The sequence below is a fragment of the Thalassophryne amazonica genome, chromosome 15, assembly GCF_902500255.1.
Source record: "Thalassophryne amazonica chromosome 15, fThaAma1.1, whole genome shotgun sequence".
In the NCBI taxonomy this organism is placed as follows: domain Eukaryota; kingdom Metazoa; phylum Chordata; class Actinopteri; order Batrachoidiformes; family Batrachoididae; genus Thalassophryne; species Thalassophryne amazonica.
Window position 1 is genome coordinate 43,752,804 of NC_047117.1, and position 13,630 is coordinate 43,766,433.

General features: G+C 42.4%; 1 protein-coding gene across 1 annotated transcript in view; it reads left to right on the forward strand.

Annotated features, from left to right (window-relative positions):
• Positions 1-2,232: 2,232 nt before the first annotated feature.
• LOC117526918 (phospholipid phosphatase 3-like) overlaps positions 2,233-13,630 on the forward strand; it is a 46,473-nt gene continuing 35,075 nt past the window's right edge. Inside the window, exon 1 of the mRNA XM_034189047.1 lies at positions 2,233-2,608. Coding sequence (XP_034044938.1) covers positions 2,368-2,608 — 241 coding nt within the window. The 5' untranslated portion in view covers positions 2,233-2,367. The remainder of the gene's footprint in view (positions 2,609-13,630) is intronic.

Sequence of the window (13,630 nt, forward strand, 5' to 3'; positions counted from 1 at the left end):
TTTTATGCTTAAATAGATTTTTGCTGGTTATTGGTAGTCTGGGAGCAGGCACCATCTCTACGGGGATGGGGTAATGAGGGGATGGCAGGGGGAGAGAAGCTGCAGAGAGGTGTGTAAGACTACAACTCTGCTTCCTGGTCCCAACCCTGGATAGTCACGGTTTGGAGGATTTAAGAAAATTGGCCAATCACTCATAATGGTGCAGAATCAGTCAATAATGTGGCTATTGTTAACTCTGGATGATTTATTTTGAAAAGTATTGCAATTATTACACGCGAATCAGCCAATCAGAACAAAGGATTTCAGTCAGATGTATAATAACATCAATTATCTCACTACAGTGACACCTAATATATTATTCGGCAAGTTAACATTTTGTCCTTAAAGTTGACGTTTTGGAAACATGAAAAATAGGAATGCATAAAGATTTGAAACAACTTTGACAAGAGCCAAATAGTGATGGCTAGATGACTGGGCTAGAGCATCTCCAAAACTGTAGATCTTGTGGGACGTCTCCAGTCTGTTTGTAGTGGTCAGTAGCTGCCAAAAGTAGTCCAAGGAAGGAAAACTGATGAACCAGAGACAGGGTCATGAGCGGTGAAGGTTCATGGACGTGAGTGAGGTGAAGGCTGCTTCGTATGGGCTGATCCAACAGAAGAATCTGCTGCTAATGCCTTTGAGCCAGATAACACAGCACATGGAGTCCAGGCCTCAACAGATCAGGGTTGTGTTGGTGGGAAAACACAAATTGCGTGTAAATGTGTCGTGCCCCCCCTCCCCCAGGCAACAAAATGGCATGCGAGTCACCCCGGCCCACACGCTACCGTGATGCACATATCCTGACATGGTCAAAAATTAAAACAGCTCACTGGCCCACTGCGCCTCATGTGACACGTGATTGCAAAGTCCACACAGTCTGTCCATCTTGTGACAGCCTGAGTAACAGGTCAGCATGGGCAGCTCATTTTATTTTGCCCCACATCCTGGAGCCATGAGCTCATTCATGTGAGCACTTTGCTGCTCTGGACAGATCGGTGTGCTGTTAGCAAGCCGCTGCAGCTGACCGCTGCATCACCACTACTCACAGCTGGAGAACACATATCATGCCATGAAGAACATCGCCTCTCAACACGCCATTGTGATGCACATGTGTTGGCATGCTCTCCTGACATGGTAAAAAATAAAAACACATATCACTGACGGTGTCTGCAGCGCGCACTACAGACACCATCAGCTATGCTGCCCCATGTGAAAATATCCGTCTGATCATGTGAACGCCAATCCAAATGTCACGTCCACCACATGAGTTATAGTCCACATGACGTGGTGTCCTTCGGTGCGCTACACACTAGACAGCTGGACGCATGGAGCCAGCTGATGTGTTCATGATATGAGCACATCAAATCGTTCATGACAGGTCATTCCTTGTTTACAGGTAATTCCTTGTTTACATCCCAGGCCATGGTTCATGAACATGGAGGAACAGAAGGACAATAATTCTTGTATTGTCTGCTCTTTATAACAGGAACTAAATTTTTTAACAAACAAAACCAAATCCATTTGTTTCATCATTTCCAAGTCATCAGGCATCACTTACAAATCATTACCACAGTACATCCATTGTTCTTATAATGTTCTGTGCTCTCTCATTATTTTGCCCTTACACATTTTTATCAATTTATGTACATTTGTACAACATTTAATTGCTTCTGCTGCTGTGTGAGCGTGATGTGGTATCACACCTTTCACATGGTTACACTGTGTTTGTGCACGTACACACTCATGTGCATGAAACCATTGCTGCGGGATCGTAAAGCATCTGTAGATGGCATTCGTGCACGGCTGTCCGACCGTCTGTCCCTCCAATCAGCAGCTGGAAATTTTTGAGGTTTGCCAGTTTGGCCTTTTTGGCCTCATTCACCCAACTTCATGTTCTGTGTGAAGCGACCAATAGAAAAAGGACAGGAATCACTGGTTGCTCCAATATAAGCAAAGCCCTGAAATCTTCCTCCATTACAAATCACAGCTGACACAAAACCCCAAGGGAGGCAAAAATATTCAAGAGTGAATGCTTAAACCCTGGAATATATGAGAGACTGTGTGTGTGTGTGTGTGTGTGTGTGTGTGTGTGTGTGTGTGTGTGTGTGTGTGTGTGTGTGTGTGTGTGTGTGTGTGTGAGAGAGAGAGAGAGAGAGAGAGAGATTTCTGCTCATTCTGTGTGTGTGTGAGTTAGCTCAGGTCCTGTCAGTGTGATGACATTATAAAGGAGTGAACGCCTCTGGGAGAGCATAATTTAAACAGTGGAGGTCCGTGTCTTCATACTTTTGTTGTTTTGTGCAGACGAGGCGCAACAAGTTGTGTGACATCATGTTGGATAACCCAGGACAACAGAACGTCAGTGTGTCGGTGCCCAGCAGCACCGACCTCCAGCCTGCAGTTGCAGACAGCACCATCCTGTCCACAGCACGATCCCTGTCCCCACCGGGAACTCTGTCCACAGCAGGACTGATGGACAACGGAACTGGAAAGAAACTAATGGAAGTTTCGGGAGCAGCTTTATCCAAAAGAATGCTTCTAGTCGGCGTAGACATTCTGTGCTTCTTTCTGGGTAAATATCAACAACAACATTCACAGTAATAGTAATAAAGTGTTGAAGCTCTTATTGGAAGGGTCACGTGAGAGTTTGTTTTGGAGGTGGGGTGCTGTCAGTGATCTGGTGATCTGTTAGTTTGTGCACTGTAAGCCTGTTTATTCTCTATTTCAAAGACAAAAAAAGAAAACATGCAATTTTATATGAGAAAATTTAACAAAAGACATAAAAATAATAAATAAATAAATAATAAATAATAATAAGTCAATAGTTAACCAAAATATTACAAATTATGTATTCGCAGAGGAGCAGAAAGAACGTCACTTATTTGTCCCAACCCCTTTTTCATCTCATAATAATTTCTGTACAATTCAATACACAACCAATACAAATACTATCCCTGTACACAATTACACGAATAACATATCCCAGTTCCTACATATCCTGGTTATACATATCTATTCCCAAACTATATACAACCCATACAATACCTATATCAGCATCAATAACACCCATTCGCTTCCATATACCTCTTTAGTAAAAAAAAAAAAAAGTACTTCTTTTTAAAACAGATTATTTACTCTGTTTTACCTCCAGCTCCAAAATGTTCCACAACCCACAGATTGATATCCACATACTTTTCATGGTTGTGTGCACAGTTTTTTTGTTTTTTTTTGTCCAAGTGTAGCTCTTGACTCAAATTATTAATACTTTCTTGAACCATTTCTTGTATATTTTTTGGAAGTAGATTATTACATGCTTTGAACATTATTTGTGTTGTGTTGAATGTTACCAAACCATAAAGTTCAAGGTGAATGACTTTAAAAACAAGTTGGTGTGTTCTCTGTATCCTACATTGTTTAATATGCTTATGGCTCTTTTTGGGAGTGTACAAAGCACAAGGTGGTCAGCGCACTTGGCTTGAGTGCAGAAGGTTCAAGGTTCAAACTGTGGAGATGCATCAGGCAGGGTATCTGGCGTAAAACTTCTGCCACTACCTCAGATTTGCTGCGGCGACCCCGAGTGCAAACGAGAGCAGCCGAAGGGTCTTACTCATAAAGTGGAGATACCTACAACAGCCCGAGCTGTTGTAGGTATCTCCCCAGTTTATTGATTCTTTGAATTATTGAATCCTACATATGAGCAGATATGTTTATTTATTTCAGTTTATCGACATTTAATCATATTATGTGTGGATGTGCGTTTGTCTATCAGCAGGATATCTCAAATGTTTGTCTTGTTAAAAGGAAATACTTTATTATTGACTTTTGACAGAATGCTGCAAACTGCAGGAGGGCAAAGAAAAAAGGAAGAAAGTATTTTTTTGTTGTCTCACTCTTGACATGCTCCCATGCCTTCTGTACCAGCCGGCTCGTGCGTTTCCGAGGGAATTCTGCAGTTTCCATGACAACGTGGATAGCTCAGCCGGGGGGCATATATTGTATTTGGTATGAAGAAATAAACAAATACATGACCCACAGAGGGCATGTGTGTTTGTCCGAGCTTTATGGTCCCAGGACCCTGACTGTGTGTTACGTAATGGTAGCTGAGTGAAATTTAGGGGGGATGGGTGGGGGAGAACTGGTGAAAGTGCAATAAGGATAGAGGGGGCAAAAAGAAAGCTTTAGTATGTTTCTGTGTTTAGTATGTTGTATTCTTGCATTGCTCTCTTCTTGCACACACAGATTAATGAGAGAGAGAACACAGACACTGGTTGCGGCTGCACCTTGAGCTCAGTGTCAGTGGGTTCTGACAGCGTTCACACAGGAAACATCTTCGTTTGGTTCCAGTGGAGTACATTCCTCATGTTTGTTTAGGTTCCCTAGAGGCAAACCGGAGGGTTCCCATCATCATTTTCTGACACAACTGATGCTCCTTAACCTTTTCTCCTTTTCCCTGATGTGCTCTTCCCTGTCAGTCTTGTGGCTACTCTGGGATTTTGGCTCCAAACAATCTGTTTTTGCAGTACACACTTGAGGACACTAGTGGTTTCCAAATATTTACAGCAGCATGTTAAAGCTACAGTGTGTATGATTTAGGGGCGACTATTAGCAGAAATGGACGAGAACATTCATAACCATCTGGTCATTAGTGCAACAAACAATCTGGGTTTTTATAAACTTAGAATGAGGCCTTCATATTGACAAGGAAGTGAGTCCTCCCAGACAGCATGCGTACGTCTCCCTAACATCAGCACGACATATCAAGGTCCATCACGGACATGTCTCTGTAAGGTCTTTAACAAATTGGCAATATGCTGATGTCTGTATTTAGTTGAGGACGGCCATCAGATGATGTTTTAATGACTTAACAAAAGCGCCAGTTTTAGGCCAGGTGCTGTAATCACAACTTTTATATGTAGGTCAAACTAGCTTGTATTAGTAATAATTAATATTTGAAATATTTTAGGCAACCACAATGTGTGGAATGTCTTCCTTAAAATATCTTCCTTCTTTGTGCTTGTGTTAGTGGATAATGTTGAGACAACATTCAAGTTCTTACAACATTATTAAATATTTTTTAATTATTTATTTTAAATCAGCCTGAAAAGGCTCAACCATATCGCCTTGTCTGCTCGACATTAGCGGCGCTGTCGGACTTTCATGCCCCTCACCTGCCAGACGCAGCAGTGGAAGTTAATTTTCAACCGCATTTACAAAGATTTTTTATTTTTTTTTGTCTTTATCATTATTTATGATCTACGCATAACATAAAATGACAGGAAATATAACACAAAATAACAAATACATTTGGATCATATTTAATTTAAACTGCCTTAAGTTGTGACTCTTACAGTAGATTACAAAACATTACAAATCTTGAATTACTTTAATTTATTCTGCTTCACCCCCCACCCCCCCCACCCCCCCCCATAAAGACAGTTGACTTAACTTTGGAAATAAATAAATAAAACTGAAAGGGGTAGCTTTTAATAAATTTTATTTTATATGGCAGAGTTGTTAACAGGTGAAACATGCACAATGGATTGCTTTAAATGAGATTGCAAAATTTTTCTGTGCAACTTTAATTTCTAGGAAAATACAAGTATACACATCTTGCCTACTTCCTGAACATATCAACTGTGTAACATATGTTCTGGGATATGTGATCATTTTGTGGTTGTTGTTCAGGAGATAGCCAGGATGCATGTTTCGGGAATCATGCTACTGTCAGTATCGTTTGCTTTACTGTGAAGCAAATTTCAAATTTCCACCATGAACATTAATGGGTTGAAATGATCTTATCCAAGTTCACCCGGCTCGGTAGCTCCTGTAAGACAGAGAAATGGCAGTGAGCACACAAGAAACATGTCCAAAGTCACTTCATGACCGCAGCTTTTTTTTTTTTTTTTTGCCTGTGTTGGTTGTACTGTGAAGACTTCAGTATTTGTGTGATTCTGTAGATGTCCAAAGCCAAGCTCGCCTTACTTGAGGTTATTGTGCACTAACCCCGGCCCACACCCTGATGGTCTTACATGTTCCCTCCATGTGAGATCATATGAACTACTGACTTAAACTACTGACTTAGGTTGTAGTGAAGACTTGGCTTGACATTAACTGTCTTTTAACTTCTGAAAAAGCCCTGTCACATGACTCTGACCACTCCCAATTGACATCTTTTTGTAGCAACCCTGTCATTGGTGCTATCACTGTTGCTAAATTCCATATGAATTTCCCATAGTGACTCAACAAGGACAGGAAAGACCGCAACTCTGTCACAGTACACAGCTCAAGAAATCCCTTCACATTTGTCTTTTCAAGGATGGATGCCCTCATCTTCTTCTTTGTCTTTCGGCTGTTCCCGTTAGGGGTCGCCACAGCAGATCAATCGTTTCCATCTCACCCTGTCCTCTGTATCTTCCTCTGTCACACGAACCACCTGCATGTCCTCTCTCAGCACATCCATGAACCTCCTCTTTGGTCTCCCTCTTCTCCTCCTGCCTGGTGGCTCCATCCTCAGCATCCTTTTCCCTATATACCCTGGGTCCCTCCTCTGCACATGTCCAAACCATCTCAATCACGCCTCTCTGACTTTGTCTCCAAACTGTCCCACCTGAGCTGTCCCTCTGATATGTTCATTCCTAATCTTGTCCATTGTTGTTACTCCCAAAGAGAATCTCAACATCTTCAGTTCTGCCACCTCCAGCTCTGCCTCCTGTCTTTTTGTTAGTGCCACCGTCTCTAAGCCGTACAACATAGCTGGTCTCACTACTGTCTTGTAAACTTTCCCCTTCACTCTTGCTGATATTCTTCGGTGGCAAATCACTCCTGCCACCTTTCTCCACCCACTCCACCCTGCCTGTACTCTCTTCTTCTTCTTCTTTACCACACTCTCCATTACTTTGAACAGTTGACCCCAAATATTTAAACTCATCTACTTTCACCACTTCTACTCCTTGTAACTGCACTATTCCACTGGGCTCCCTCCCATTCACACACATGTACTCAGTCTTGCTTCTACTGACTTTCATTCCCCTTCTCTCCAAAGCATACCTCCACCTCTCCAGACTAGAATCAACTTGCTCTCTATTCTCACTACAGATCACAATGTCATGTGCAAACATCATAATCCATGGGGACTCCTGTCTGATCTCATCCGTCAACCTGTCCATAACCACTGCAAACAAGAAAGGACTCAGAGCTGATCCTTGGTGTAATCCCATCTCCACCATGAATGAGTTGGTCATTCCGACTGCACATCTCACCGCTATCACACTATTCTTGTACATGTCCTGCACTACCCTAACCTACTTCTCTGCCACTCCAGACTTCCTCATACAATACCACAGCTCTTCTCTTGGCACCCTGTCATAAACTTTTTCTAAGTCCACAAACACACAGTGTAACTCTTTCTGGCCTTCTCTGTACTTCTCCAACAGTATTCTCAGAGCAAACATTGCATCTGTAGTGCTCTTTCTCGGCATGATACCATATTGCTGCTCACAGATCTTCACCTGATTTCTAAGCCTAGCTTCTACTACTCTTTCCCATAACTTCATGCTGTGGCTGATCAACTTTATGCCTCTGTAGTTACCGCAGCTCTGCACATCACCCTTGTTCTTGAAAATAGGAACCAGCACACTTCGTCTCCACTCCTCAGGCATCCTCTCACTTTCCAAGATTTTATTAAACAATCTGGTTAGAAACTCTACTGCCATCTCTCCTAGACATTTCCATACCTCCACTGGAATGTCATCTGGACCAACTGCCTTTCCACTCTTCATCCTCTTCATAGCAGCCCTCACGTCTTCCTTACTAATCTCTTGTACTTCCTGATTTACTCTCACAACATCATCCAGCCTTTTCTCTCGCTCATTTTCTTTATTCATCAGCTCTTCAAAATATTCCCTCCACCTTCTCAGCACACACTCCTCACTTGTCAGCACATTACCATGTGCATCTTTTCCACCCTAACCTGCTGCACATCCTTTCCAGCTCTGTCCCTTTGTCTGGCCAATCGGTACAAGTCCTTTTCTCCTTCCTTACTATTCAGCTTCTTGTACAGCTGGCAATATGCCTTTTCCTTCGCTTTTGCCACTTCTCTGTTCGCCTTACACCGCATCTCCTTGTACTCCCGTCTACGTTCTTCATCTCTACGACTATCCCAAAACCTTTTCGCCAGCCTCTTTCTCCTTATGCTTTCCTGGACCTCTTCATTCCACCACCAAGTCTTATCTTAGGGACCTCGTAGTACCATATCACCCCAATAGAGTGCTTCGCTCTCAGACTGCAGGCTTACTTGTAGTTCCTAGGGTTTGTAAGAGTAGAATGGGAGGCAGAGCCTTCAGCTTTCAGGCTCCTCTCCTGTGGAACCAGCTCCCAATTCAGATCAGGGAGACAGACACCCTCTCTACTTTTAAGATTAGGCTTAAAACTTTCCTTTTTGCTAAAGCTTATAGTTAGGGCTGGATCAGGTGACCCTGAACCATCCCTTAGTTATGCTGCTATAGACGTAGACTGCTGGGGGGTTCCCATGATGCACTGTTTCTTTCTCTTTTTGCTCTGTATGCACCACTCTGCATTTAATCATTAGTGATCGATCTCTGCTCCCCTCCACAGCATGTCTTTTTCCTGGTTCTCTCCCTCAGCCCCAACCAGTCCCAGCAGAAGACTGCCCCTCCCTGAGCCTGGTTCTGCTGGAGGTTTCTTCCTGTTAAAAGGGAGTTTTTCCGCCCCACTGTAGCCAAGTGCTTGCTCACAGGGGGTCGTTTTGACCGTTGGGGTTTTACATAATTATTGTATGGCCTTGCCTTACAATATAAAGCGCCTTGGGGCAACTGTTTGTTGTGATTTGGCGCTATATAAAAAAAATTGATTGATTGATTGAAATATGACACACTGTGCTGGAAAAAGTGACATTTGTCACTGCTTGCAATAAGACTGTCCGTTTTCAATCTTTTCAAACTCACTCATCACTCATCTTCAACCGGTTATCCAGGATCGGGTCGCGGGGGCAACAGCTCTAGCAGGGGACCCCACACTTCCCTTTTCTGTGCCACATTGCCCACCTCTGACTGGGGGATCCCAAGGAGTTCCCAGGCCAGAGTGGAGATATAATCTCTCATGTAGTCCTGGGTCTTCCCCGGGGTCTCCTCCCAAAAGGACGTGCCCAGAACACCTCCCTAGGGAGGCGTCCAAGAGGCAGATGCCTGAACCACCTCAGCTCGCTCCTTTCAATGCGAAGGATCAGCGGCTCTACTCCGAGCTCCCCACAGATGACCGAACGTCTCACTGTATCTCAAATCAAATCAAATCATATTTCTTAATTTATATAGAGCCAAATCCCGACGATTTGCCTCAAGGCGCTTCACAAACATAATTTAAAAGGCAGAATAAAATGAAATAAAATTAAAAACATAACAAAATAAAATTAAAAACATAAATAAGTAAAAGGAATAAAATAAGTAAAAGGAATAAAAGAAGACACACAATCATATAAAATGCTAATGATAAAACAGGGAAAGAAAGTGTGTCTTCAATCTAGCCTTAAAAGTCTCCAGAGTCTGATTGTCGAATCTGGGCAGGCAGATCATTCCACAGAGCTGGGGCGCGGTGGGAGAAGGCTCTATAACCCGCTGACTTTTCATTCACCCTAGGGACACACAGTAGACCTGCACACTGTGAATGCAGGGCCTGAGCTGGTACATAGGGTTCAACCAGGCTGGCCAGGTAGGGGGGGTGCCAATCTATGAACAATTTTGTAGGCCAATAATGACACTTTAAAATCTGATCTCAAACAGAAGGGATGCCAGAACTGGCGTAATGTGGTCAAACTTTCTGCTTTGTCTCAGAAGTCTGGCAGCACTATTTTGAACCAGTTGAAGACCCCTGATGCTAGACTGCAGTAAACAGAAAACAGAGCATTACAATAGTCCAATTTGGAAGAAATAAAAGCATGAATTAGAGACTCAGCATCAGCCATAGATAGGATGGGATGAATATTAGCTATATTTCTTAGATGAAAGAAAGCAGTCCTCATAATGTCCCTAATGTGGAGGTCAAAGGACAACTTTATCAGTATGATGTATAACACACAAACCTAGGCTAAGCGCTAGCTGATCAAATTGATGCTGATGTCTTGCTGGACCAAGAACCATCATTTCAGTCTTATCAGAGTTCAAAAGTAGAAAGTTATTAGACATCCAACTTCTCACTGCTGCAAGGCAATCTTCTAAAGATTTTATGCAGACATGATTTCCAGCAGTTAACAGCATGTATAATTGAGTGTCATCAGCATAGCAATGAAAAGCAACCCCAATACGCCACAATATGTTCCCAAGGGGTGCTATATACAGGGAAAAAAACAGGGGGCCCTGAACGGATCCCTGCGGAACCCCAAACTTCATACCCCTAAAATCAGAGGTAGTGTCATTGCACAAAACACAGTGGGAACGACCAGACAGATAAGACATTAACCATGCAAGGGCAGTTCCAGTAATCCCGAAACAATTTTCAAACGCAGAATCAATTGATCTCACATTTACTTAACATGTGCAATGAATCTTTTACTCTAGGTACCCTCCCTCAATCATTAAGATCCATATCCCTTATAGCGAAAAAGGATAAGGATCCAGAAAATTGTGCATCCTACCGCCGCATATCTTTGCTTAATGTTGATGTAAAAATTTTAGCTAAGGTCTTGGCATTAAGAATAGAAAAGGTTTTACCTCAATTAATCTCTGCTGACCACACAGGGTTTATAAAAAATAGATATTCTTTCTTTAATATCTGCAGGTTATTTAACTTAATTTATAGTGCACCTAACGCCTCAACTTCTGAAATAATAATGTTAATGTATGCTGAAAAACCTTTTGATATGCTTGAATGGGATTACCTGTTTTATGCTCTTAGAAAGTTCAATTTTGGTGAAAATTGTTGTAGATGTATTTACACAACAATTTTGGTGAACAATTTATAAATTGAATGAGACTACTCTATACCAACCCCTTAGCGTCACTTTGCATGAATGGGCTATACTCAACAGCATTTCCTATCTCTCACGGAACTAGGCAAGCTTGCCCCCTGTCACCCCTGCTATTTGCATTAGCTTTGGAGCCTCTGGCCTTAACATTTAGACACGATTCAGCGATAACCTGTATAATCAGAAAAGGTCTCGAGCAGAAAATAAGATTGCTGCTGATCAGTTTTGTCTATCTTGGTGTTCGTGTAACTAAAGACTTAGATAAGTTGTTTAAGGAAAATTTCACCCCTCTTGTAAAGGACCTAGAGCAGAACATTAAATGCTGGTCATCTTTAAACCTATCAATTGCAGAAAAAATAAACACCATCAAGATGAACGTGCTCCCTAAATTTAGGTATCTTTTTCAACGTATTCCAATATTTATTACCAACGCATTTTTTAAAAAGATTAGATGGTATTATTTCTGGTTTTATTTGAGATCATAAACCACCTTGCTTACGTAAAAACATAAGGGGATCAGGAGGTTTCAGGATTTATTTGTGAATGGACAGTTTGCATCATTTCAACAACTGTGCGCTGATTTTGTCATTGCACATGCAAACTTTTTTCGGTATCTACAGGTCCGTGACTTTGTTAGGAAGCAATTTACTCAGTTTCATAGACGGTAAGAGCTCCCGGAAGCGTCCCAGAAGAGTTTTTGGCCGTCTTAAGGATCAAACGCCGTTGTTAACGCAGGCACAAGTGGGCGTGCCTTAATTCCGGCTTTACCGGGAACCGTCGAAAATTCTATTATTAATAATAATTAATTATTAATTATAATAATTAATTATTATTATTAATAATAATTAATAATAATATAATTATTCAACATGTCGAATAATTCCGGGAGCACTCTCGGAGAATTCGCGTGATGACGGAGACAACGCGAACAACGGCGTTTGATACTTTTTAATCGCCATTTCATCCTGCCCCTTCCAGTAGTGCCGCAGTTTACACCGCCATAATTGGCGGCCGGCATTGTATCCCTAATCAACGGTGTGTAAAATGGCGATAGAGCCCACATCGGCATCCTCAAGGGCGTTTTAATCGGCGACAGAGGCAGACAAAACGGCGGCGCTAGCGGACAGTACGCCTTTCTAAATGCCACCTCCCGGTTAACGGCGTTCCAAATGGCCGATAGGTGGCGGTCAATATAAAAACGCCAGCGCGCTGCATGCAGGCCTCTCACTCGCGGCCAGCTCCAGATATTTTGCAGAGAAGCTCCAGTATGCCTCCTAAAAGAAAATTGGCAGAGGCAAGGACTTACCAAGAGGTCTGGTTCAGAAGCAGAGGGTAGCCCTGTGTTGGAGACGGAGCAACACGTTGAGGAGGGGAAAAGGAAGGAGAAGAAAAGGCTGAGTATGATCTCCCTCCCCCTGCAGTGACAGAGGCATGTATTCCTGCTGCTTCAGCCTATTATACTCTGGGGGCGGTGCCTATATGCAAAAGTTCCTGGAGTAACGCAGGATTTGCCTGGATAAATCCAGCGGTACACAGGGCATTAATGGCGGCAGCAGAACACCGCCATTCTCACGCACATCTTAACCTGCGATTGTAAAGGATAGAACTGGGTATTAACCCCCGTTGCCTGACGTGTGCCGGATGCTACGGTGTCAAAACGCCGCTTTATTCAGTGGATTTAGCGGCGTTTTATCCGCGTATTTGTGGCTAGTATGGCGGTGAAAACGCCGGCGAAATGCTCCGCCCCTTTCCACCGCGAAAACAGCTGGAACTACCACGAACTTCGGTCTACGTACTACCCGCCGACAAAACCGTCTATGTGTAAACGGGGCTTTACTCTGCCTCCGCAACCAGACTCCAACACTTTATTAACATTGTTTAAATCTTTTAAGGGAATGATTTCAGTCCTTTATAATGCGTTGTTATCATTCAGTGATCCATCTCTTAACATAATAAAAACAAAATGGGAACAGGACCTAGGAAGAGATCTATCAGGGGAGATATGGGCAAAAATTCTTATTAGGGTCCATACTTCATCAGTATGTGCCAGACATGGCCTTTTGCAATGTAAAATAGTGCATCGGGTTCATTGGTCCAAGGATAGACTAACGAAAAGATTTCCTTACATAGACGCTAACTGTCATTGTTGTAAAATAACATGCGGTACCTATTTTCATTTATTCTGGAGCTGTTCAAAATTAATGTCTTTTTGGACAGGTGTGTTTAAGACACTTTCAAACACTTTTAGGCTACGTTTGGACCCATGTCCAGGAGTGGCTCTTTTTGGCGTAATCCCAGGCTCATATAATTTAAATAAATACCAACAGGACTTTCTGGCGTACTGTACACTTCTTGGTTGCAGGCAGATTTTGCTAAACTGGAAAACTGGAAAAATGCAACACTTCCAACACACTGGCAGTGGATTTTTTATTTCATGAGAACTGAAAAGATCAGACATACCCTCAAGGGCAAAAACAACATTTCTGGATATCGGGCAACCCTTTCTGAAATATGCAGAAGAAAAGCTTGATTTGACTTTATAAAGTGTGTATGAGTCACTCTCTATTTGTATTTTTCTTTTGTTCTCTTTTTATGTACCACTCTGTATTTAATCATTAG